The 27,570-nt window shown below is 42.9% G+C and overlaps 2 protein-coding genes across 2 annotated transcripts; both read right to left on the reverse strand.

Annotated features, from left to right (window-relative positions):
* Positions 1-920: 920 nt before the first annotated feature.
* Positions 921-5,033, reverse strand: tmem9b (TMEM9 domain family, member B). The gene is made up of 5 exons (XM_080843283.1): positions 4,812-5,033; positions 3,412-3,503; positions 3,196-3,304; positions 2,736-2,870; positions 921-2,308 (listed from the first exon to the last, which is right to left on the reverse strand). Exons 1-5 carry the CDS (start codon positions 4,902-4,904, stop codon positions 2,153-2,155), a joined length of 585 nt encoding a protein of 194 aa, XP_080699409.1. The 5' UTR covers positions 4,905-5,033; the 3' UTR covers positions 921-2,152.
* A 1,928-nt stretch (positions 5,034-6,961) lies between these two features.
* On the reverse strand, positions 6,962-25,163 carry scube2 (signal peptide, CUB domain, EGF-like 2; the record flags this gene model as incomplete). The annotated part of the gene is made up of 23 exons (XM_080843927.1): positions 6,962-7,108; positions 7,417-7,496; positions 7,789-7,941; positions 8,879-9,076; positions 9,346-9,507; positions 9,713-9,880; positions 11,551-11,721; positions 15,455-15,661; positions 16,032-16,199; positions 16,809-16,931; positions 17,025-17,114; positions 17,312-17,428; positions 17,810-17,932; positions 18,347-18,463; positions 18,922-19,044; positions 19,489-19,605; positions 20,116-20,205; positions 21,290-21,406; positions 21,562-21,687; positions 23,578-23,712; positions 24,226-24,351; positions 24,601-24,723; positions 25,076-25,163. 23 exons carry the CDS (start codon positions 25,161-25,163, stop codon positions 6,962-6,964), a joined length of 3,069 nt encoding a protein of 1,022 aa, XP_080700053.1.
* Between the last annotated feature and the right edge of the window lie 2,407 nt (positions 25,164-27,570).

Consider the following 27,570-nt stretch of genomic DNA (forward strand, 5'->3'; position numbering starts at 1 on the left):
GGTTGATTACATTATTTGGTATATTCCGGCCTTTTAGGAAAGTGGACAAGTCATCTTCCTCTGCCATATTGCCCGAGGCAGTCGCACGCAGATTCAGCTCCCGTGTCTATGGAAGTTTCAGGTGCGCACCTGAAAGTTTCGCGTGCTCACCTGAAAAGTTTCAGGTGCGCACCAGAAAAGTTTTGTGTCCTCACCTGAAAATTTCTGGCGCGCACGCAAAACTTTCAGGTGCGCACCTGAATTTTTTTTTTTTTTTTCATGTCCCTTTAGGGGCTCCGTAGCATCCCGATAAATGTCCCTAAAAAAAGAAAAGTGCTGGAACAGGAAACGATGACGGTCGTTATTTAGAGGGCTTACATTTTATGTGCACTGCCCTGCGTGTGCACTTCATCAAAAGAGGACTATCAAATGGTACTTCAGAGGCACACATTTCTTTGGCATTGTATGCCACTGTCAAGTGAGGCTTGACTTGGTTTATGGTTATTGTGATACAGTAAATAACACCGTTTACGGTGGAATGATTGACACACACATATCTCAAGAAAAGTATATGTCCAAGATGTTACTCATTTACATGATCGGCACGAAGCTCCTACCTAAAAAAATAAATACAGGTGTACTCACCAGCTCTCAAGGAAAACAGGTAGTGCGGTCTTTCTGAGAAGGTTTATAACTATTTTGAAATTGGGAGTACAGCACTCCCTCTGGTGGATTTACAAACATTTCACTTGAAAGACTTAAAAAGGTTCCATTGGCTCAGATTTCATCATAGCTGAGAAATTAAGAAGTCTGAATACTACTTGCACAGCGCGGTGCAAAGTGCACCAAGAAATAACCTAGTTTCCAGACCACTCCTTCCCACCCCACCCAAATCTTATTAGTGAGAAGTAGCAAAACCAATGACCAATCAAGCAAGCAGGTACAGGAAATTCAAGGGTTTTATAGATATTTTAGAAAGCTTTACATTGAACTGTAACACAAAACTTCAACTCTCACTTGACATTTTGTATACACATCATGTGTCCATCAGACCTTATGTTAAATTCAAGCAACGTCACATCAACGAAGTCCTACCTGATTAGTCTCATATCATTCATTTTTCAAACACAATTTATGCAAGAGAATGTAGGTAATCACATGTATTACAAATGTGCTTGATCTAAATAAGCATGAGACAAAGATTTGTAACACAACACACAGGGATCAAAATGTAGTTCTGTCAGAACCACTTTGTCGTTCTGGCAGTGATGTAGGGATTCTGATTCCAGTCAGTTAAATGTTAAATAAGACATCTTGATTGAGAATAACTCATGGTTACTTGTCAAGTAAACAATCAACTATGTATTTATGCAGCAGTATAAATGGAACTTTGCCACAACTGAGTAATGATGCACACAACATTGGTAGAGACGGAGTTTCAATGACTGCATTCACAAAGATGGCAAACATGAATATCAATCTGTACACTTGAAGATTCAATTAATCTTCAAAACAAAACAATTTCATTTCACCTTCTCTAGATTCAAGTTTTTTTCCGATATTATTCCAGTTACACGACAAATTTCCAATTACAAATCCAAAAGGTATAGTTAATGCTATGGTGTTTTTAGTTTTTTTACATAAATGTTTTTGAATGAATCCAATGATTGATCATATCGTTGGCACTTTCTCAGAGGTGGTTTTTAGTGTGGTGACATAAAATGTTTTCAGATAGAAAAAATCTCAATACAGAGAGGGGAGTATCATGGTATGTCATGCATTACAACAGGTTATATTACGTCACTGCGTTTTTAATTTTTCATAGGCATGTTCTATGGTGCACTCCACTCTCACACTCTCACTCTCCTTCACACACACACACACACACACACACACACAAAGACAGACACACACACAAAGACAGACACACACACACACACACACACACACACACACACACACACACACCTAAGAGAATGTACACCCACAGATACACGCCAAACTGATTCTTAACACACAGAGGCAACGCCTCAGGAGCAGACATGTGAAAAAACTGAGGAATGAGGGTGCCGCGATGATGTTGTTCAGGGGAATGGGCCAGTTCAAGTCACAGTGATCTCGCTGCCACAGGTCTAACAGGGGCGCGTGGACGAGATGAGGAGAGAGGAGGGAATTAGCTGAGCACCACATGCCGGTCGAAGACAGATTTGCGCTGCTCCTGCACCTGCCTCCTCCAGCGCTGCTGGGCATGCTCCACTTTGTTCAGCATGTTGGGACGCAAGCGGGAGCGGGACAGCACATCATGGGCATTAGCGAATGGCTGCTGGTCCTGAAGAACACAGAGGGGGAGACCACACACTTGAATCAGAGCAGCAGTGACAATGGGAGATGGAACAATATGTGTAATGGTAACCAATAGTTTGTAACTTCAAATTATGCAATTAATGTGTTTAAAAAAAAGATTTTACTAACTGTTAGGCTACAAACTTACCTGAGGATAACTAACTTTAAAGTAAACGCATAGCCATAAGACACATTACTCAAATGTTCCTTTAAAATGATGTTGCATATTGAACACATGAAGAAGACTACAAATAACCGTTTTTTTTTTCTACATGACTCTACTGAACATACCCACACAACTGACTGCTAGTGCTAACCTGTGACATTGGTTTTTAAAAACAAAATTTAAATACATGTTTTTTTACACCCTTGCATATCTGAAATGGCAACCACAGATTCTTTTGAGCACATACCCCAACCTCATCTTCATTTTGTATCAGCTGAGAGTGGCCGAAGAGTCTTCTCTTCAGGAAGGGCTCCAGGAGCGTCAGATAGACCATGTATACCAGCAGTAGGCCCAAGATGGACAAGTACACAATAATCGTCCCCTGGAACGAAATGGATCATAATTTGTATTAGCAAGATAAATCAGCTAGATGATCATCAGACAAGAGATGAGAGATGTGTAACTGCTCACATTTAAGAATCGCTCAAATCTATTTCAATGAATGCCTGGAGAGATCTTTAAAAATTCCTAGTATTTACAGAAACTGCTTAGTCACATCACATACATTCTAGAAGGCTTGGCAGGATATATAGTTTTATTTATCATTGAATGACCTTGTCAATATCTAGGCCCATATTTCATTACTTCATTATTTAGTACTTTCCCTCCCAAGCCTGATTACAATCTGATTATCATTCATGACTTACTTTGATAGTTCCAGAACTTCTCTCCTCGTACTTGCACTCACAACGTAGACAGTAAGCCTCTACATCCTTTCCCTCCACAGGCATGGGTTCCACAACATGGAGACAATTGCTAGGCAAAAAATGAAATACACAGAGTATAACAATTTAATGAAAAATATGTTATTATTCACGTTCAGCAAGAACTATTTTTATGGAAGCTCAGAAAAAGCAACTTACCAGTCTTTTAAGGATACGTTTTGGTTGTAAATCTGCCCTTGTATGTCTTTGTAAGGGGGGCAGATGCACTTGCATCTAATGTCTTCTGAATTCTGTTGTAAACCAAAGACCCAAATACAATTTAAAAAAGACCAAAATAAGGTAATCGTTTCGATTTGATCTAATATTATGCTAAAGATTACTAGAGGCCTCCCTCACATCACATGCCTCCAGGGACTGTCTTTCTTTTGACATTATACACAGGACCCTGCACTCTAGACTTTAAAGGCACCCAGTGCAACTTTCGAGGCTTAACAATAAACATTCAATTTCTAGTCTTTTTTACACGTAGTAAGTTTCAATAACTCCATACCATTACATACCGACATTCAAGCAGCAAAGATGAGACGTCGTTGTGTGGTGAGAACTAATAGAAAATCGATAACAACAACAATCGCCGCCATTTTCTTTATTTTTTGGTAACCTACAATCAATAAAGCAGGTTCCAGTCAATGGAAAAATGGCTTCTCCCCACCGGCGATTGTTGTTGTTTACGATTTTCTATCAGTTCTCACCACACAACGACGTCTCATCTTTGCTCCTTGAATGTCGATATGTAATGGTATTGAGTTACTGAAACTTACTACGTGCAAAAAAGACTAGAAATTGAATGTTTATTTTTCATTGAATGTTTACATAAAGTTGCACTGGGTGCCTTTAATGCTTTACGTTTCTGAAGTCCTATGTACGGTCCGAATTGTCTGGCTTCCTGTCAAACCAAAGAACAGTCAGCACATTTAATTCTATTCCACAGCAACCGTGACATTTGAGAGGGACACACCGACCTGTGGCCTGACTACTTGAACTTATCTTTCATTGATAGAGGATGTGTGACGTGCATAAAAATGAATGACTGACATAAAGGACCGCAGCATTTGTCCAGGGACTGCAATAATAATTCAAATATAAACCTGATTTGGGGGGGGGGGGGGGGGGGGGGGGGTATATTTGTGTCCTCTATAGCGATTTTTATTCGACTTCACTTGACGTTACCTGTATTGCCATACCTAGCTCACCTTTTAATAATAAAAAAAAAGATAGGCCTCGTTAACGAACCGTACAAATTGATCACACAGGTTGTGTAAAATGTGCGAATGTCAGCATCTCGCATTTGATTCGAGAAGAAAAGCCTATGGTAACAGCAAGTAACGAAGTCAGTTGGCTATCAACTGGATAGCTAACAGGCTAGCTAGACCTAGCTATTTCAAGCTATATTGGCAGAAGTCAGCGGGTTGCGTAAGTGTAGGGTCAACAGAAAATGGGTTTGCAGGATTTAGTTTAGATCGTATTTTGTTAAAACAGTTAAAGTCTCGTTGCTGATCGAAAACACAGGTAAAGGATCTTAATGTTTGTTCACTTACCTTTGCATTGACGGTCTGTGTTGATATCATCAAGAGCACAAAACATACGAGCGGAACTGCCTGTAAGGAAACTCTAATGCCGGTATGATACATCTTTCTTGATTACAAGTACAGAACCTGATCAGAACTCCAACTGATTCGGCATAAACCGACAATAATTATGAAAGACAATGATTTACCGTACACAGAAAGAAACCTGTAAGACAACAGCTCCCTGTGGCAGTCAGCTGATCATTTTTTTTACGTGCGCGCTTCAAATTGGTCCCCAGAAAACGATGTTGTTGTGGAACCAAACTCGGGCCCAATTCACCATATTATGGTGACCGTGCAATATTACTTAAACTGTACATTTTTTAATTGGTCTCTACCGTCTCAAAACAAAATACTAGCAAATAAAACAGAACGCACATTCCAAACATTAAAAGGCATACGTACAATACATAATAGGCTGCTTGGCCTTAGGGTAGATATCATATTTCTTTTTGTTTTAGATGAATGGTAGAAATGTCATCTACCATTTTGTCCTCTCATTTGCTCTAGAACTGACGATATTTAAGTTATTGGTTACCAGATGCAGAATGTTCCTATACATGTGCAGTTTTGTGCTATCAAGGTTTCCCGTGGATATCTGATGTTTGTTCTGACCCTGAGTTAAACATTAACATTAATATTAATAAGCAAACAATGAATCAGGACGGATTACAGAGTATGCATATATGAATATGCATCAAACACAAAAATGTCTCTTTCTGGGAAAGCTTTAGTACCTGTTGGGTCACTTTGGGGAACAGTTGATCAGAGAGTCCACCAGGGGGCTCTGCAGGACTAATACTGAGGGATTGTGTTCTTCTCTAAAAAACAAACTTGAGTATTTAACTCAAGACTTTAGATTAGGGTTGGGGCTTCTTTCAGTGTTTGCTAAAAGTGTCACAATCATGTTCATTTCTTAATTGAAATAATAATCATTTTGATTATAATGTAGATATCATATATTTTACAGAAATTGTACAGAATCAACTTTTTGATTACTTGATTTATTTACATGTTAGATGTATAAAACATAAAAATATAGATATTAATTTACTTTCTAATACATGACTGAAAATTTCTATTCTACCGAACTCTTTTTCCAAAAAGTCATGGTGGGTTTCATTTGTTGAGTACAGACCAACTTGCATGGATTTATAGTGGGTATGAAATTAGGGAGGTCTTATTCATGTCTGTGACAAGTATATCAAACCTGTCAACAAAATACTGGCATTTACTGGCAGCGTGAATCAATCATGTAAAACAGCAGAAACATAGACTGAACATGTGACCTTATTCTAGCGGATGCAAAAAACATGTCTCCATACGTCACTCAACAAAATCACATACTTTACAGGAAGGCGTTTGTCTACAATACAATTCATGAGAGCAGTCTAATATTTTTATACATAATATACAAAACATTCAAAAGAATAATTGCTTTTAACTTTGTCACTATCTCCCTTGTAGTGATCAGATATACTGTATAAACAGAGGTTGCTTTTAACATATATTTCATATATTTTTTCATCACAATAAGAACCAGTGATCTAGATACAACTCCAAACTGCAGGGTCCACCCAGTTCCTACCAGTAAAATAAAAGGTGTATGCTATTCTCTCTATGCACACAAATGTAAGAGGAGTAACTTCCCTTTGAAAGACAAACAACATATCTTAATATCTCTGAACACTAGGGTTTCTTGCGGGTGGAAAGGGAGGACTTTTCACACAACACAACCACTCAACTTAACACAATTCAAACAATCCTTTCAAAGACTCAGAGTTACTTGAACAGAGCCCACAGCTACCGTTTATAAAAATGGGGGGAAAAAACTCATGTAACTGGAATCCTTTCATGGGGAGGAAAAACAAATCCCAGCTGCCTTGCTGAGAGAGTCCACTGTTGCCTGTATTTGGATGGCAAAGATGAGATGTCAGATAAAGAGTCACACGCTCCTGGTTGTTCTCAGTCTCAGCTGATATCAAACGTTCTCAGGTTGGACTGTTCCTTATGAGTTTATAATTTGTTTGCAGCAGTGATAAAGCACAGTTTCAGAAGTTTGCCAGGTTGTTGTTTGTTTGCCACAAGTTTGCCATGAAGGGGCGATGAGCACTGCTTTTCTAGGGGCGCAAGAACCGCAGAACCTTGGAGCGCAGGAATCGGATGAAAGATTTCGGGAACATTTCTCTAGACTCCTGAGCAGTGTAGTTGAAGAAGTTTTGTGGATGCGCAAGGACATCAAACAGGGCCTTCATAAGTTTCTTGTCCTGATAAAATGAAATCATTATTAACATTGATTATATTGCCAAAAAGGAAAACAGACATGCTTTAACCACAATTCAGTTGACTTATTACACTGTGTCCACAAGAGGGCACTCAAACACTAAAAGCCACTAAAACCCTCCTTTTGGAATCCTTGCATATAATGTTAACACTTCAACTTCATGTAGTTATTGTTTACATCTCCTAAAATGCCGTTTTCCCTTATCAACTTAGTAATATGTACATTAATTCTATCATTCTATATAAAAAAAAAAAAACATATACAAGATATATCACCAATGTCACATTGTACCTTAAGAATTTCTTGGTGATTCTCAGAGGCGTATAATCTTCCATCTCTGACTATGTCTTCAATCAGCTCCTGGTAATCCTCTGCAGGAACATGAAGAACAACAAAGTCTGATCTGATGCCATTTTCACAGTCCATAATATGCAATATATAATTGCATCATATACTGTAGATCAAGAGTCCTTATAGAGGCACTGGACTGTATATCACTTCAGTCTTGAGTCAAAAATGAGCACTTAATGAAGACTCCTATTATCCAATCACTATTCGTATTTTCATAATGTCCTAGTTAATGGTACTGCACCTAATGATTAGACTGATTCTAGAACACCCTTTTTTTTTTAGTTTTTATGTTATAGTGTGCTTTTGTCTTACCATCATATGTTACATAAGGGACTTGGAAGCCCCTCCCGCTGTTCCCTTCATTGGACTTGAACTGGACCCACAGTTTCTTGGAGCGGGAGGTGAAGGCGATGGGCCGCTCATATGTCTGACACGTCTCGTACGTCGTCACAGAGTTGGGCAGATCTGCGAGAAACAGGAAATGCTTGAGTCTCACAGCCCTATTCTTCCTCTTGCACATTGAGAGCGTGAGAGCTTCTCCTAAATGGCGTATTCTAACACCAGGAGATCACAGCGAGACCATAATGGTTCCATAACACAGCCCCGCCTACTCAGTCCAGCACTTCTTTTCATCATTAACGCGTGATCACTTAACAGCGCAATTCACACACACAGAGGACTTTACCAGGAGTAATGGCTTCCCCCCTGGTCCTCTGCATGTTAATGCACAAAGGCCTGAAATTTCAGAGCAGATCCAAGCAATAGCAGAGAGCGGGCATGTAAAGACCATGTGCTTGGAGATGGGGATCTCCCGTCAACTTTCTCAACATGCAGCTTATACTTTCAATAAGGGCCTATTTTTACTCAACTAACTGGTTAGAGATTTAGTGGGTAGACTAGAAGAAATTTGTTTACACCACTGTTACACTGTTAGGTCAGTGGCCCCAATGCCTGTGATTGCTACAGAATGTTTCGCACATACTGATTTCACTCTTATGGGTAATATAATAATAGCCCACTGCAAATAATGGCAAAAGTGTTGGATTTTTCCAGCATATGCATACACTTATGGTTTACTGGCTCCTACAACCATAGTATTAGATGACCATTTGTGTGAATATTTCAAAAAGGAAAGAGAGCTGTAGGCACAATGATGTAATTTATTATTCAAAAGAGCCATTCACTGAAATTGGCCCGGCAGCCCGCTTAAAGTCCTAACCGTCCCAAAAAAGGAGGCGTTCTCAGCAATGTATGTTTCGCTCTAAACCCCTTTTTCTTTATCAGCCCCTTGTGTGTACGGGTCTGCACTGTGTGAGGTGGGATGTTCTTTGGCCCTTCTCATGACGTGTCAGTAGAAAATGTCTGCCTTCTCTCTCATGCTGTGATTAACTGAGCTACCCACGTGTTTTTCTCATGACCAGGTAGTCTCCACACTCGTCCTCGATGGGGAGGAAGATCTCAGGCACCACGATCAGGATCCGGCGCTTGGGAGGAGGCGTGATGGTCCAGTTGCACTCGATGTTGGCAGGGTAGTTCCCCGGGTAGTTGGGAGACTCAATATAGCCGGTGTAATTTCCCAGCTCTCCTCCACACTGTCTGTCTGCAAGATGACAGGAGAGTGCCAAATGGTTTATGATGCCTTAGTGAAGCAATGCTAATTATCGACTGCTGAATTGCACGGAGAACATGAAGAGCTGCTCTCTCAACCCACTTTTTTCATGTGGTTTAAATGACGAAAAAGGCAAGTCAAAACGTGTCGATGGTGTTATTAGCTACTGACTTAATAAGCCGCGTCTCCTTGTCTTTCGCACACGCAGACATGTGGTATAACTAAAGACAGAGTGAGATAGAAAAGAGCTCCAGGCTTACTTTTGCACTGCGTGATGCCGGTGGACCCATCAAAGTCAGTGGTAGTGTTCCCTGGACAGGCCACGCAGTGGTTCTGCCCAAATTCCCCCATGTAGGTTCCCATGGGGCAACGGATACAGCGGTGGGTGCTGGTGTTGTAGAAGTGGCCAGGAGAACACTGGACTGCAGAGGCAAAATGTTTTGGCATTGAATTATATAAGCTAGGGTACATACAAATGAGTATTGTTAGGAATATACCATAGTAAATACCATGATGAATTGATTCATTGATTCATTGATTCATTGATAATTTGAATTCCACAATTTCAATCAGAGTTTGTATTTCAACAGAGCTATTCAAACATGCTATCACAAATGTGTCCCTCACCTTTGGTCTCACAGCTCTGAAAGGACACCGCTCCGCTGTGCTTGGTGATGAGGGCCCCTCCGCAGGGGAAGCAGAAGGTGCGTCCCACCTCTGGCTGGTAGGTGCCAAGCGGGCAGGGCTGGCATGGGATGAGGCCGTCGTGGGAGTACTGCCCTGGGAAGCACTGACCTAGTGGCAAGGAAGAAAAAAACACACCGGTGATGTTGAGCCCAAGCCAAAGCTGTGGGTGGACTCTAACCACAGCTCACTCCCCCCAACGAGCTGTGATGGTGGTGGCATGACGTAGTGCATGTTGGCTATCTACCGCTGAGCTACCTCCTCCCTATCTCATGAGTGACTTCAGCCAACTGCCTGCCATGGAGCAGCGGCCTGATAGTTGTTTCTGTTTAGTCTATCCCAGGCCGATGGGACCTGGCCTGCTGATGCAAACAGCAATGATAACAGTGTTCCATGAACAAAAACATGGTGGTTCTTTTTTATGTTCCTTTCTTTTCTTTTTTCCCCTTTATTTTCAAATCCCCCTGCCCACACAAAGTCGATTCACGGAGGCTCTTTGTCATTGTGAGTCCGGCAGGCGGCATGGAACAGTCAAAGAATTCCTCATCTTAACACACCACACAGAGCCGCGCTGGAGATTTCTATCGAGACACATGCGCTTCCTGTCTGTCTAAACAGGAGGTGATTCACTTGCAGTCATTCATTTCCAAGATTAATCAGAAGGAGATTAAGCTCCGAGCACATTTTACGGCAGTTACCTGGATACGGCTGTGTGTTCACAAACAACCACAGCCTTTCCCGAGATTGTGACAGTCAGTGTGGACACATGCGTCCAATTTCCGATTTCAGTCCGATTTAAATTGGATATTGGACACATGTGACTCCCCAGAACTAGATTCATTGTGTCCAGCTTGAGTCCGACTGGACTCCGATGTAAACCCCTGGACACACGATTCGATTCCGCTGGGAATTGGACTGGGCGCGCATGTGTCTCTCGAAACTAGATTGAAATTGGACAACAACAACTTTTGCACGTGCTTGAGATCGTGCCCACAGACATATACATGCATCATATATGTCTATGATATGATAATCGCTGCTAGACGCTCAGTTCTTGTGCTCCCTCTCATTCACGTTGAAATACTGAAAGCGAAACTGAAACTTATAAACTGCAACGCAACTGTTCGGGACAGAATGCGCTAATTCAGTGAACAAATATTTTCATATTACTTTTTCACCAGTTGTTAGTCATGTAATCCTTTCATATCGATGTGAATCAATCAATACTAATACAAATTTAACTGTGGTGTGTTTTTGTTTCATTTCACAACGTATTTACTGTATAATCAACGGTAGCAGATGTAAACATTCCGCATTTGATTTGAACTGACACGGCCAAGAACTAGTTGTGTCACTGCCATGTGCTTAGAGATAGAGCAGTTAACCCCCCATGGAGACCCCATGGAGAGAATTGAATGGGATCGAAGTGCTGCCATCATGTGCCCGCACTGAGTGGTTCAGGAGGTAGAGAAGTCGTTTAGTAATCAAAAAGGGTGCTAGTTCGATTCCCACTACGTCCTTGAGCAAGGCACTGAACCCCTAATTGCTCCTGATGTGCAGTGTGCTATCAGTGTAGATGTAAAATGTATATACAAACTTGTAAGTCGCTTTGGATAAAAGCGTCTGCTAAATGACTAAATGTAAATGACTGGCACTCAGAGCAAGGGGGCAGCACAAAGTGTAGCAAAAATCCATTTCAGATATTTACAAGGGAAACTTCAGTTGTCTAAGTGCACTTGTGTTTGGTGGCTATTGCTTTTACCCTCACAGTTTGAACTTACCCCCACACTCCGGGATGTTCCGAGCCCCCACAGTTCTAGGAGTGACCCTCCCCTCTGGGCCTGGGCACGGCTCGCAAGACACCTGACCTTCCTCATCTTGGTACATTCCAGCTGGACACAGAACACACCTCCCCTGCTCGCCGTCATAGAACATGCCAACGCTACAGCTCACTAGAGGTGAGATAGACAAACAGAAAAAGACAAAGATGGGGGTATGATGAAGTGGAAGAGTAAGGTACAAGAACAGTGTGAGAGACACCCAACACACCCCCCCCCCCCCCCCCCCCCCCCCCCTCCAAATCAGAAAGCCCCCGCATTGAGCCATTTGAAGGGGGCCATCGCGAATCGACCTGATGCAGCTATGCTAAAAATTCAGACAAACAGGAGCAGTGAGCCCCCACAGCTGCCTGCTATCCCACATCAAACGCTAGCCTGCCTCCTGGAGAATCCCGCCATAAGCACCTCCACCTCCACTAAAGTGCACGCTGTGGTTTCTCAAAAAAAAGCTCCCACTCCTTTACCTCACAAGGATCTGTGAGGCTGATTACAGGGGGCTAAAGCGCAGTTATTTTTCATGTTTGCTTTATAAACTCGGGCTATCCTGCAAGGCTATGCGTAATGCTTTTTAATTATGGTTTGGGTGCCGTTTTCTCTGATGAAGTTAGAGACTGTAATTTTTTTTGCAGAGCAGGGACAAGCGAGGTGGGGCAGACATGCTTTGTTTTGCTTTTAATTTCTCTGGCTTGCTCTGGCAGTGGCTTAAAATACCCATTTGATCTGAGCCCAACTGAACGGCTCCATCTTGAAGTGGTTATTTCAGCTCCTTCAACAAGTGGGCTCTCCGGATTTGCAAGTGTTGCTTTTCAGGCCTGCACTTTATCTGTGTCTGTGTCCAACTGACGTTAAAGGACCTGTGGGGAGCTGGGGGCCAAAGTGATTTTTTACTCCAGAATGAGCCCATGGTAATGAGTGCAGAGCCACAAAAGGCTTCACTGAACAGCTATTATGCGTGCCTCAGCAAATTGGCCGATTTCTCTAAAAAGGAAGAAAATGTAATTCTCTCAAGAGCAGTTCATTTTTTTGGCTTTTGTTTATCTTGAATGACCACGAAGAGCCAGCACATCATTGTCTCTGGGCCCGCTTTTCTTTGACACAAGCAATGAGTAAGAGTGTGGAGGACTAGAGTGAGATTGAGAGAGAGAGAGAGAGGGAGAGAGAGCGAGATAGAGGGAGAGAGAGAGAGAGTGAGAGAGGGAGAGAGAAGAAAAACCTTGAAGCTTTTCAAATGCAAAGAGGCCATTCTATTGAGTCCTCCAATTGATGGCCCCAAAGAGGTTTAAAAGACCTTTCACCTCTATTCAAGCCCACTGCTCCTGCCTATTTGATGACATAGGCAAACACTATGGCATCACAGTAGTAAGGAGCTGAACCCAATAAAAGAGGGCAGGGTTCTGAATCTACCCATTCATGACAACCCCAATCGTTCCTTGCACCTATCAGGCAGAGGCCCAACTGATGCTAATTGATTCCCATGGTGTCGCTGGAGTCAATTCTCCCTGGCAGTTCACTGGCTGGGGTCACGCGGAGTGGCTGTGGCTCGAGAGGGAATTTAACACTTAAACCGCCCGCTTGAATAAACATCACGGCCAAGTGTTTCCTTCAAAAACAAACACGCAAACAAGCCTCTCTACAACATTTACACACAGACAAGTACAGAGGGTTGGAAAACAGAAAACACCGGCACACGCATGTGTATGCAAACCGTTACTGGCTTCACACACCCATTTTTTTCACTCATTTCATCCTTTTGTGAACACTCCACACACTGGTTTAACACCAGCATTTAAGCCACTCTGCAGTGTAAAAACAAAAAAAACAACAACAACAACAAAGTTATTTTTGAAAATAAGAGTAAGAGGGCTCTGTCGTCAACCTCATCAGGCAGCTGTAATATCATTACATAAAACTTTCCCAACACTTCTTTATAATGTGATTACACATGAATGCTCTGGGTGATCGGCTTTGCAAGATAGACAGGCCCCCGCTAAGGCTCTTAGGGCCAGGTTGGGCAGAGTAAGCAGGGGCCCTGAGCTTTTCTCTCCCTCTCCTCTCTCTTTCCCTCTCCTCTCTCTCTCTCTCTCTCTCTCTCTTTCTCTCTCTTTCTCTCTCTCTCTCTTTCTCTCTCTCTCTTTCTCACTCTCTCTCTCTCTCTCTCGCTCTCTCTCTCTCTCTCTCCTCCAACAAACTGTGAGTGTGTTGATGTGGGGATGTTCTCCCCTCTCCCGCAGTGAGAACAAGCCCCACTGGGATTTACAATGGAGTGGGCAAACTGAAAAGACTAAACTGCACTTAGCAACCTGATCCAGTGGGGGAGGTGGGAAAAGGAGGGGAAAAAATATAGCTCCTTTTAGATGTGTGTGCGTTTGTGTGTGTGAGGGGGATGTCGCTGTCTTTAAGCAGTGCGTGGAAATGGCTCGCCTGTCCCTTCACTTAAACACCACACTGGTATTCTGGAGAATGAGCTTGAGAACCAGTGGAAGGATGGCAATGTCAGAATATAACCATGCATGCATTGGCTAACCATTGTTTTGGACAGGGGAATGATTTAACTTCACTTCCCAGTAAGCCTGCTGCATTAATAAGAACTCAAGGGAGCATTTATGCAGAGCTCAAAGAAATGTACAGTTGCTTGTAACAAATAGCCAATACTACTAGATGTTTGGACTGCTGTTGTCCTTTAGAGCCTTTACCACCAATGCAATTTAACATTCAATCAAACTATCTACGATGACAAGGAAGTCAATATCCAAGACACACCTTAGACATCCGGTTTAAGACATAGGCCCTGGTCTTCAGATGTGCCTAATGGCTGTTGTGACTGGTATTCTGGGGCTCTCGCAGAGGTCCTTGGGGGCAGCTCTATAAACAGACTCAAGCCGTAAGCCCAAGTGTCCGTGAAACAGTGAGGGGGTTGGGGAGCTCAGTTCCTCTGGTCACCCTGTTTTACTGGCCCAGAGAGAAGAGGACGGCCGTCTGGGAGAATGGCTTAATGGGGGCCTTCAGTCGGAGCCACTGAAGAAAGAAAGAAAGAAAAGGCAAGCCTGCTGCTACCTGTTGACCCTTGCTCTAGCTCAGAGCAGATGTGTACTGGGCTTCACCGACTCCCTTTTTCTTTTTATGTCCATGAAATAGAGAGGCCAAAATTAATGTGAGCAACAAAAGCTGTTATTGTGCCATCTTGGCATGATTGTGCCACTCCACAGTCCAGAGCTGTTTGTTGTTGAGATGTTTGTTTCGGAAAAGCTGAAGATGGGGAGCTCATTTGTCAAGGTTTCAGGTCATCTGGACCATTGATGCATGGAGCTTTCTCTCTCTACTATGAGATATACACGGTAAGGCTCCACAAAACAAACACGCCATTTTGGCAGAGGACTCCCTGAACCCTGGGTCAGAGGTTTTAAAATATGGCTTTATATGATTTTTCACAGAAGACTAGCCTTTCCCCTGCTGAGCACACACAACACCCTCGGCCAACACAAGCTCTTGCTCCCCTCTCGGCACTCAATAAAGAGCGAAACAGTGAGAGAGGGGAGGAGGAGAGTGCCAGGACCAGACAGCATCAACCTTGTGTTCCCCCACATTCTGCAAATTACTGCATACATGCCCAAATACGGCAGTCATCTGGCCGACACCTGCTCCAAACCACATTGAACACAACACTCAAGATAGATTGCTTTTTGTGGGGCACTGTACAAAGCTCTTGGATGAAAGTGTGAAGCTGGTAGAAGCTAAGTCCATCTACTTCCCACAGAGACCCTTGTTGCCCAGACGATGGGGAGGGGTGTGGGTATGGGTTGAGGGTAAGAGGGTTGTGGGTGTGGGTTGTTGAGGGTAAGATGCTCACCGCACTTCTTGTCTACCAACACATGGCCGGTGCCACAATGCTCCAGCAGGTCCACAGGGCGGGCTGCCTTCTTGCCCAGCTCGTACTCAGAGCCGGCGAAGTGCAGGTGGAACTGCTCGCGGTTGATGGACTTGCGAAGGGTGCGAATGGTCTTGCGGAGCCTCTTCTCTGAGCGCCGGCGGACACAGGTCAGGTCACAGCCCTCTGCTGAGAGAAAAAAACTTGATACAACAAATTTTGGTCTACTTAACGCACATACACACATCTGTGTGTGAAACACACCCTTTAAAGTCAGTGCCCTTCACACATAACACACATGCACAAATTCACCACAAAAACAAGTGCAAAACAACCTTTATGGATCTCTGTTAACATACCCCTTGATTTACTCCCAGATAGACATAAAACCCACCACCTTGGCAACATGGACTCAGACCAAAGCAGAAAAAACAGGAGATACTCGTCGGCATATTTTAGTAAGCAAAGCATCAGCAGATAGCAAGGTTGAGGGAAGCGAAGCAGTTGTGAGGCAGGGAGAGACAAGGTTAGGCTTTAGGGGCGTCACAGTGAAACCAACCTGTTACCTCCTCAAGGCTCACATCCAGCTCAAACTCGGCCGTGATGGAGGAGCCCTCCTCCTCGCCGGCCTTCCGCCCGTGCCGACTGCGCGAGCGCTTGCTGGAGGAACTGCAGTGAAGGCTCACAAAACTGAACTGGACATTCTCTGTGCCGGGCAACTTCCTGTCTGTGGAAATACGAAATACACAGATTAAAAAGACAAATTGTGAGGACAGGAGAAATGGCATCAGTTTCGTTAGATTAGTTTAAAGCAGTATTTCTGTTTTCTACATCAATGGTGGCATATTTACATGCCTTCTAATGAAATAGAGGTAGGAAGGGAATTACATTTGCCTTCTGTCTTTTTGAAGAACACAGTAAGGGGTGTAAAACACTGCTCTGTGACCCCTCCAGGCAACAAAAGGGATCCAACAATCGGAAGTCTGTGTGACTGATGGCTGGGTAGGGCCCCCGGTAAAAGGTCTGCTATGGCTAATTTGGTTTTCCCCTGTCACTGCTGGACAATATGCAGTGCTGAGACATTCAAAACATCCAGACGGCACAGCTCCTCTGGCTCTCCTGCCTGCACTCCCCTTCCCCAAATTATATGTGACCAGCCATGAAGTCTGGTTTATTTTGTTGAGTTCCATGTATGAAGTGTGATTACTTTGGGGTAAATACGAAGCACTTTTACAGCCAAGGCGCAAAGAATTGCCAACTGTACTTTTCCACTCTGTCATGACCATTTGAGTTTGGTTTCCATGGATTAAATTAGGCTGCTTGGGGCCTCGTGTACCTGAAAGAGCATTATTAAATCCTTCCAGCAGTTTCACTTGACTCTTTTTCAGGTTACACTTTCCCATTCCAGCCTTGAAGGTCGCGGTGGTTTTGATCCTTGGGGTGTGCGACGTGTCTGGACCTACCGAGGAAGTAAACGGTTAAACCAAATACAGTGTGTTTTGGAGTATTTGGACCATGCAACTAGCAGTGGACAGTGATGTTGTGTTCTTGCCTTGGCAATATGACCCTGACTCATTCCTTTGTCCCTCAGTGAAGCAGGGCAAGGGCATTCCACAGGTCACCGTATAGGAATCTGCAGCTCCTACAAGCACACATAAAGGGCATCAGAGGTACTGAGAGAGAGAGAGAGAGAGAGAGAGAGAAAGAGAAAGAGAGGCAGAGAGAGAGAGAGAGAGAAAAAGAGAGAGCGCGACAGCTAACAAAAGCCAGCATGCCCTGAACAAACAGGGGAGCAGGCCGAAACCTGCCGCTCCGTCTCGCGGTCGCAGTCTCACTTACCACTGCTGATGTGGACCTGGGACTGGCAGGTCAGGAAACAGCGGTCACCCCCTTCCTGCTTGCCACAGTTCAGAGTGGGTTTGGCAGGTGGCTTGACTGCATGCAAACCCTCTGCCTCTAAATGGGGAGAATCACAACACGCTCACAGATAAAGAGAAGCGGAGGAGTTTTGGGAGGCTCGGGAAAGGGAATATGACCAACATTCCCATGGAGAGAACTGAGACAAGGACAAGACATTTGATAAAGGAGCAGGCCAGGCAGAGGTCAATGCACACAAACAGTGTTTGTCACTGGTGAGTTGTGGTATGTTAGTGAGCTTCTGATTCTCCTTTTTGTTGATAGCAAAAAAGCCCAGTGAATCAGAATGAAAGGCAGACATCATCAAAGTATCTCCTGTTTTGACTCCAGGGGAGTAAAGTACAATGAGGCTGAACACATTGCACGCAGCATCCATACCACAAACAGAGATGCCCAGTCTAGCTGAGAATGCCACCTTACCATTACAGTCTTTTTTGTTCCAGTGAAGTTTGTAACCAGGGTTGCAGTGGCACTCAAATCCGCCCATGGTGTTCTCACAGCGGTGCTGACAACCTCCGTTATTCATGCTGCACTCATTTATGTCTGAGAGAGAGAGAGAGAGAGAGAGAGAGAGAGAGAGAGAGAGAGAGAGAGAAGAGAGGGAGGGAGAGAGAAAGCATCTCCCATCAATCATGCCTCACATGCCTTTGAAGCTCACATCCAGCCACACTCAGCACTTCTGGAAGAAACATCCATCTTCTTTCCCATTCTTTTGTTAAGCTGAAGTAAACATAGAATGATTTAATCTCATTACCATGACATCTTTTCTGTGTTGATAATACGGGTACTGTTCATGTGTTTATCCACATTTTCCCCTCTAGTGCTTTCATGTGCAGCGTCAGAAACATACTGAGATGTCACATCACGATGTCTTTCGACACGCTCACATTTCAAGGATAAAATGTTCAGCCAAAATGTTGTCAATTCAAGACCCGCTTCTATTGATCTGCCTCTTACCTCCACAATGAGCCAGTCCATACAGAGTGTATCCTTTGTTACATATGCACTTAAAGCTCCCGGGAGAGTTCACACACGTGTGTCCACAGGTCCTTTGAAAAAAGCACTCGTCGATATCTGTGACCAAACAAGGAAAAGGGGTAAAACAACGAATTATTTAATTCCACAGAGACAAGGGCCATTGATTGTTCTGAACGGGGACCTTCATTTTTGCTGTTTGTGATCTTTCTATAGACTTGTGAACAGACAGAAACCTACGTCCAGCTGAACAATATTGGGGAAGGGGGGTGGGGAGTACATTCCTGTAAGTGTTTGTATCAGGGGTGGGGATCTGTGTGCTCTTGAGGAAACATACTCTTTAGAGCCTAAGCTTAATACCAGCTCGTGTTAAGGATCTTCAAAGGAATCCTGCATGTCGATACTGGCACCGTTCACGACATCCCGCCCTGCCTTATCGGCTCACACACCTACACACAGATGGGCCTGCATTGTGTTTTGCTGGAAGCTTCTCTGGGGATGTCAATAAGATGGAGCAGGGTGGGGTGATGGGGTGGGTGGCGGACTGGGAAGCCTACCCTGACAGGAGCGCTCATCCGTCAGCAGCTTGAAGCCTTTGTGGCAGCTGCACTCGAAGCTGCCGATGGTGTTCCTGCAGAAGTGATCGCATCCACCGTTGTGGGGCTCACACTCATCAATGTCTGAGAAAGAAACAAAAGGCAGGCGAGACTTCATTTGTAAGTAGCTGTCGCATAATGCAATTTGCAAGTCTGACCAAAAGGTTTTGTGCATTTAGATATAGTTCTTGGGTGTAGCCACCATCTAAACTGATAGGATATCAGCCTATTTAAACAATGGACTCACAAGGCAAACTATTATTGTATGTAAAAATATATTACATAATGTGTTTGATATAATGTAATATTTCATGCTTTACAATTTGCCGGCTGTTATTTTTTCATCTTTTGTATCTTATAATACTGTGATTCCACTTGATAAATCCAGTGCACAGGTGCCCAGCAACTAAGGGTCCAATGGAGGCAAAGCCCAGAGACAGTGGGGGACTAACTGAGTGATCATGTTAACTGACACCCCACTCCACCAAGAAAAAACGCTGATGGCAAAAGGGGATAGTGCGACCTTACCTTTGCAGGTCTTCCCATCAGGTTGCAAAGTGAAGCCGACAGGACAGCTACAGCGGACCCCCGTGGACGTGTCCTTACAGGTGCAGTCACAGCCCCCATTATTCACTGCACAATTCTCTGGACACACAAGAAAGTCATCACAGTCATACACAGTCCTGGCCTCCCTGCACTGCTCTGCTCATCCACTGTACATTAACATGCTAGCTAGAGAATAGGTGGCGCACAGCCTAAGAGGAGACTGTGAGATGGAGCCCTGCCATTACCTGCCACTCTGTCAATGTCTAAATGCCGTGATGGGCTATAAACAGGCTAGGTTTGACTGTCAGGCTTAACATGGTATCCATGCTTTCCCCCTTGCAGAAATGGATGCAGGGAACACGTGTGAAATGTGTCACACTATCTCCAGGGCATATTTCACCAGAGAGAAATCGAATGTGAGAAAGCAAGGGTGCACTGCCATTTCACAGTTTGCTCAAAAATACTGAGGTATGCCCTGCTTTTAGCAGACCACAGCCCTAACCCCTGTCTGCATACTATATGTCCAGACACGGCGTGGGAAGCTACTCACCCAAAACATAGTATTTATCATTTTGCTGGATTGGACATATAATGAGGGAATGGAGTTACCCATAAGCAGGCGTCTTTTGACTCGTTTGTCCACTTCTGCCAGGGACGTGGCATTGTGCTCCGTGGTGTCAGCGGCAGCCTCATCTCGTTCTGGAACAGAGAAGAATAGGAATGAATTGACCTAATCTAGCACTGTGAGGTCAATAACATAAACTGATATGCTACATGTGGAGAAGATTCCAGTGTAATCCATTGTTGATTGTTATTCCATTCAATGGAATTGTGGTTGGTTAACATTTGTAAATCATTCCTTATGCAGGAATTCTTGTGAGACACTTTTTACATAGAACACAAACACAAAAAACTATTTCACTTGAATACAAGAATACAGCACCCTGAAATAAAAATTTACTTAAATACAAGAAACATATCATCACTGATATTGTATTGTATTGTTATACGTGTTGCTGTTTGTTCATACATTCTTGATCAGCCATCTTGTTTGATCATCAATGTTTACCGTGCAGAGTCAACAATCCTGCTGAATTCAATTGCCCAAAGGCAAAATCAAAACACAACAGTGATATGAGTCGGTAGAATCAGACCTCCCTGGCAGCTGTGTTTCTCAGTGTAACCGGTATAATGTTTACACCCATCCCATGTAGCTTTCATTCTATGTATGAGGAGATAAGGCCAAGAAATGATGAACAGTCCTGTTAAGATGTAGTGGGATACAGTGTTGTGATAAACGTAGACCTCACACACGCACAAACAAACTCACACATTAAGCAATACACGTAGGGTGCACACACACACACACACACACACAACACACACACACACACACACACACACACACACACACACACACACACACACACACACACACACACACACACACACACACACACACAAGCAGGCGTAGCCATCAGGCTCCAGCTGTTGTGGCTCACTATCTGATATGTGATGGCTATCGTGAGCTTGGCTCCAAACAGCATGGAAGCTGATGGAAACAGGGATCAGCAAGAGGCGCTGTGTGCCTCACTAAAGAAGGAGCCGCACTCTATCATCTACCAGCTCTCCGGAAAGCAGCAAATCAAGAGAGATGTTTTTAAAAAGTGTCATAAGGGAGAATCCATGAAAAACAAATGGATGACCAAGACCCTGGGTGGAAAACAAAAAAAGCTCACTGGAGTCAGTGGGTTGCTGTTGAGCAGTAGGATGATGGGCTTACCTACGCAGGACTTCCTATCAGAGTTCAGCGTGTACCTGGCGTGACACTCGCAGATCGGCCCCTGCTCTGTGTCCTCACAGGTGTGCTGGCAACCCCCGTTGCCATGGTTACAGGTCACTACAGAACATCAGTGAGAAACAATTTTGTGTCAGTTCCACCAGCCCCTGGGGGAGTGAGGGGGGTCTTTTTTATTACTTTGTTAGTAACACCGTGTCTGTGGTTTATAATGACAGATTATGTGTGTGTGTTGGGGCGGATTGGCTCATACGTACAGATGCAACCTCTCTGGTTCTTGGCCAGCTCAAAGCCTGGCCGACACTCGCACGCCACTCCACCCTTGGGAGTCTCTTTGCAGATGTGGGCACAGCCATGTTCCTTGTTCATGCAGCTCAAGCCCTCTGTGCAAACAAAACATGGACAAGATGATTTAACGATGTAGGGCTGACATTGGGTTGGTCAATGTATTGGATATTTTTCCAAAATAACAGTATCAGGTAAAATGGCAGATTTGCATAAATGTATGCAGTTCTATCTAAACCTACTAAATCAATGAATTCTTAAGCAGTTTATATAAAGATGTTGTAATCCCATCAATGTGATTTTTTTTCTTAATCAGAATGTTTACATCTCATACCATTATTTCCTAACATTTTAAGTATATTTAGAGAATGTTTCAACAACATTGCATATGTCATTACGACGTAAACCTGAGACTGCAAGGATTGTCTGTCAAGGAATGTTTGTTTTAAATGAATCAGCTTGCCAACAGTGTATACAAAGACGATTCAAGCACATAAACTGGGTTCTTAACTAAACCACAACACTGGCCCATCACTTCCAAACACAACATCATATTCAAGTTAAAGCAAACAACTCAGTATTGGACCCGTCAAATGTTGCGTTGGAGTCTGCATTCAAATTCTGCTCTTGATTACAAATGGTGTCGGGGTCAGTTCTCCCATAGTAATTTAAAGGCCAAACTAAACAATGTCTCCTCCACTGCAGCGGAGGATGGATGCATTCGAAATTATGTGCAAGTGCAGTGGACCCATCAAACATACAGCCCCTAATAGTCAGCCAGGCAGGCTTTATTTAAGGGACAGGCTGACTGCCAAGACAAAGCATGCAGGCCATCAGAATAGAGCGAGAGAGAAAGAGAAGGAGACAAAAGTTGTACTCCGAAGATATAAGTATCTAAGAGTAAAGATACAACATGCAGAATGTGACGCTGTGTTTCGAGAGCCCTTCAAATACTCTAAGCACAATAAAACAAAACAAAAAACACATTTGATGACCCATCATTAATCTTCCTCTTTGTAGTGATTTCACAACTTACGACCTCTCTTCTATGTAAACAATCACTTTTGGACACATGTGGTACTCTATCAACAGAAAACATTCTGCAGTAAGAGTCTTTTTTCTTTTAGGAAAATCCTCAATGGTCTCCTCACATACATTCGCCTCAGTCTGAAGACACCTGTTGTCTAATTGCTTTCAAACCTCAGTGCCATTTGAGAAGAAGGCAGAAGCTGACCTTCCATCAAAGACATTTTCTAGGTCACTGTAGGGAGATGGTTGTTCCCATTCATGCTAAAGCCAAGTGGATGTGCTGATAGGATTTAGCAAGTTTGCCAAGGGAAACCCAATGGGGTGGAAACCCTTGCAAACTCACTTCAATTTACTGAGGCAAACAACAATACTTGCGGCTGAGAAGCTACAGACACATAAAAAGGTGCTTTATTCTCATCTATGACACAGCCAACAAAGCCCCAAGTGTTGCAGTTATTAACTTGTTTTGTTCCCGGGGACACGGGGCTCCCTTTCCCACAGCATGAGCCCTTTAGAGTTGAGCTGCTTTAGATAATACCGCAGAAAAGAAACCCAACTTAAAAGCTGTCATCCCCCATTGTGCTGTCAATCACAGTCTTATATGTGAGCATTTACATACGCTTTGCTTTTCCTCTACGGTAACCCTGACACAGCTGAACACCTATACCAAGCCTATGCCAGACCATTAAGGATGTACACACATACACAGACAAGCAAATACATAAATAGATAGCCACAACCCTGTCATTGTCATTCAAACAGTAAATATTCACAGAAAGTGGTGCAACCACAAGACAACAAAACATTGTCTAAGCAGAAAAACGCAAAACACCAAAACATTGTCTAAGCAGAAAAACGCAATCATAAAAACATTGTCCAAGCAGGAAAACGCAATCAATGCTTACAGCCAACAGCAATGAAAAATACATAACAACACATAACCATAGAAGGACACTCACCCACAGACCGATGGATGCAGGTGTGCTGGTTGTCACTGAGGAAGAAACCCTCCTTGCAGCGACACTCATAGCTACCCAGGGTGTTGACACACACATGCTGACAGCCACCATTGTTAAAGAGACATTCGTCCACATCTAAACCAAGAAACAATTGATCACATCACTCATGTAGCAAGGTCCTTGTTTGATACACTAGTCTTTCAGTTGAGCAAAATTCATGGGAAAGATAGCTCAATAAAATCTCTACTTTAACTGTTTTGACACTGTTTTGGTGTATGGGCATACATGTTCAAATGTTTCTGCAGCAAGAATCATTTAAAATTACAGTGTTAATCAAATGATATAAACTACTTGCATCTTGTTGCTTTTAGTAAAACAACTCTATTGTTTAGTCCGAACATATCTTCTCTGGATTTTACCATTTCCTCCAAGTCAGCAACACTGAGTATTAGTAGTTTAATCCTTCAAACACCCTGGGTCATTCTAAATGTCCTTTTTTATGAGGTCTAATACGGACATAAGTTTTAGTTTATGTGCTACGAATTGACCCGAAATAACTGACACAATGAGGTAAATTCTAAACTTTTAATTTTGCTTTATACCATTTATAACCAGTCAAACGAGCATAATAATAAAATGTATCCTTACCTAGACAGTTATGACCGTCGTGGGCTAAATTAAATCCATCGTGACAAGTGCATCGATAATTGCCTGGTATGTTATGACATTCATGTACACAGCCACCATTGTGTTCAATATCGCATTCATCAATGTCTGGAAAATGGAGCACAATTCAAGACATGCATAATCACCATGCGAACATTTTGCAGATGCTATTTCCATTGGAACATCGTTACACCTACTTACATTGACTTTTTGCCTTTTTGCTGTAACACAACAATAACAATCGTCTGTTTTCTTTTTACCAATCCAACTGAGAAGGCTCGAGTCAGTTAACAAAGAAAGGATTTTGACCACATAACCACACAAATATTTACCCTAAAGAAAAATGGAAACACTTACCTCCACAGTGTGTACCGTCCCCTTTAAACCCTGTTTTACAAGTGCACTTATATGAAGCTTGGTTATTTTGGCAAATTGCGTCAATGTGACAGCCATCACTTCCATCAGCACACTGGTCCGCATCTGGATTTAAAAAAAAAAAAATAGCAAAAAGTTTCATCAAAGTAACCGCCACAGCGTTTAGTAACTTTACCAATTAATGTTTGCTCTTTCAACTTAATAGATGTTGGAACGCATAAAAGCGAGTGCAAGGCTTTGTTCCACAAAACTTCTGGAGTCAAGATAAACTGACTGAAATACAAATATATATGGAAACGCAATAACATGAATGACTAATTACATTTTCAAATTTAAATTCACATATTGTTTGTAAAAAAACGTAAACAACCCTAGCCAGCGGTAAATAGGCTACAATTCGACGGACGTAAAAGTGCTAGCGCGTGCGTAAAACTGCAGTCTTTTAAAACGAACGTACCACGATTGTGAGGAAGCGCTGCGCTTTGACGAGTATTTAACAAGAGCAAAAACAAACAGAAGTCCCGGGCAATACAAATAGCTCCCATGGTGATATGATCCAAGTTTAGAGGTCTCCTCAAAAAGAACTGCTTGCACTGAAGAGGTACACAAGTGTCCGACTCATTTTCATTCTGGCTTGTCAATCGCTTTGCGCTCACGAGGGGATTAAGGGAGCAGGGAGAGAGAGGGTGTGTGTGTGTGTGTGTGTGTGAGTATGTGTGTTTAAGAGAGAGAGCAGTGAGCACGAAGCGCGCGTGCATGTGTGTCCCATTGACAAGCAATGGTCAAACTTGCTACCTGTGCGTGAAATGACTGCAATGCCAAATCCCAAGCAAACGCACTTGCAACAATTATCAAGATGGATTTCTACAAAAAAAATTGGTGAATATTAAAGAATAGTCATGGAACATGACTGTAAATTATTGGAAGGGTAGACTCGTACAAAAAAATCAATGAGTAGGCCGTCCTATACATCCTGTGACCATTATGTTGGCCTTGGATAGATTGCCTATTTAGGAATGTTCTTAGCCTGTAGTATTTGGAGAGCAAGACACAACGCCTGATTGTCCATTTCTTCATTTAAAGAATAGGTCTGTGTAGGCCAACACACATGTTTACATCATTGCATGGCACAAGGCTTTAAAAACTAAAAGTATGGGCCCAACCCATCTCAACACTTACATTACAGACTACATTGCACACAATTGTTGCGTTTGAAATATTATAGTAGCCTATGTTATGATTTGGAATGGAATACTCGAAATTTAGGTTTTTGTTTTTAGTATAGTCTAAGGGCCAGATAACATGTCACTCCACCATCAGACATTGCGGACTTGTGTTGGACACAAGCGACATCCTACGGCCATAGACGGCAATTGCAGCAGTCAAGGCAATTCGAGCAAGTAAACCTCAAGTTTATGTGTATGGAGGATTATCGGGGCCAAAACTAAATAAATAAATAACTAAATAAATAAATAAATGAATGGTTAAATACTTGGATAAATACATAATTAGATTTATTTATACCTACATTTATTTATTTATACTTACATATATTTATTTATACTTACATATATTTATTTATACTTACATTTTGTCATACATTTTGTCAAACATTTTGTCATACTTACATTTTGTCATACATTTTGTCATACATTTTGTCATACTTATTGTCATACTTATTGTCATACTTATTGTCATACTTATTGTCCACGGTGTAACTTGCTTGCAGCAAAATAAATCCGTCATCCCCCGTCACCAAGTCAGGGGGCGGGTTAAAGCCTCTGATTGGTGGTTCAACTTGAATTGACTGCTTTTGACTAATTCAAGATGGCAGCACCCGGTGTGGATTAAATAAATGGAATATTGCATGCTACAGTAGTCGAAATGTTGGCTGTAGCTGAGGAGATGGAGGCAACTGCAATTCACATTGTTTTTAAAATCATATTGAGGGCTTCGCTGAGATTATATCAACGGTATCGGCCCTGACTGACACAGACATAGATGAAAATGTGTTCACGATCCTCAGGTAGCAGATGAGGCTGAGTGATGGTCATACATCCTGGAGGTGGTCGTACTCTGTTTGATCTTAGGCTGGCACAATTGAACACTTCGCACTCTCTGGCCTGAAAATACAAAATATTGCGAACCTTTTTCGAGTGTCCAAGCGCACTATCAAGCGACAAATGCAGCAGAGTGGTATCAGGTATTAATAAGAGTAGACTGTGTCTGTGTCAGGGGTATAGATGTTCGGGATCTGGAGAAAGTAATGGGTAAACGTCCCTTGTCATGACTAAAAGGAGAGCTCCAACTATTAACTCTCTAGTCTGAGAGTTGTCATTTGTTGGGGAGCTGTGAGACTCTTTCTCTGAGACTGTTGTAACGTCATTACTGCTTGACTGTCACTATGTTTACAGTATTGTGCCCTATAAAAGATGGTCCTCCGGCCTTCAGAGCGGAGAGAGACATGATTGAGACCTAAGCCTGGTGTTGTGTTGTTTTTTATTGTCAGAGGTCTGGGTTTCTCTCCCAATCTACAGATTGATAAACGTATTAGAATCCAGAACTCAACTGAACGTAGACCCCGTTTATACGGTGGGAAAACGTATATATTTTCATGCGGTTTGGCCTTTCATTTACGAGAAAAAACGGAGGTTTTATCACGGGAAACGATCATTTCTAAAAACTCCGGCCAAAGTGGAGATTTCAGGAAAACTCAGTTTTTGCGTGTGCACTGGGTCAAACGGAGTTTGCGTCACATATGCGCCTAAAATGCATTCGTGATGTGAGTGTCCTATATTTACTGTTTACTGATCATGGATGCTGTTAACGTAGTGCTCATTTATACGTTAATGCAAACGCAGGATTGCATTCTTTCAACCCTATAACTGAATCTCTCAACCCTTCCCCAGTGTGTGACTATTGGCTTTAACAATGGTATCCCCTGCACTTCCA

This window comes from Sprattus sprattus (genome assembly GCF_963457725.1).
Source record: "Sprattus sprattus genome assembly, chromosome: 8".
Classification (NCBI taxonomy): domain Eukaryota; kingdom Metazoa; phylum Chordata; class Actinopteri; order Clupeiformes; family Clupeidae; genus Sprattus; species Sprattus sprattus.

Excerpts from the sequence above, each read along its gene's own strand:
- tmem9b (XM_080843283.1), bottom strand. The coding sequence starts at position 4,904 with ATGTATCATACCGGCATTAGAGTTTCCTTACAGGCAGTTCCGCTCGTA. Across the intron at positions 3,504-4,811 it reads CACAGACCGTCAATGCAAAG|AATTCAGAAGACATTAGATG; the intron begins GTAAGTGAACAA and ends GGTTTACAACAG. Across the intron at positions 2,871-3,195 it reads GAAGTTCTGGAACTATCAAA|GGGACGATTATTGTGTACTT; the intron begins GTAAGTCATGAA and ends ATTTCGTTCCAG.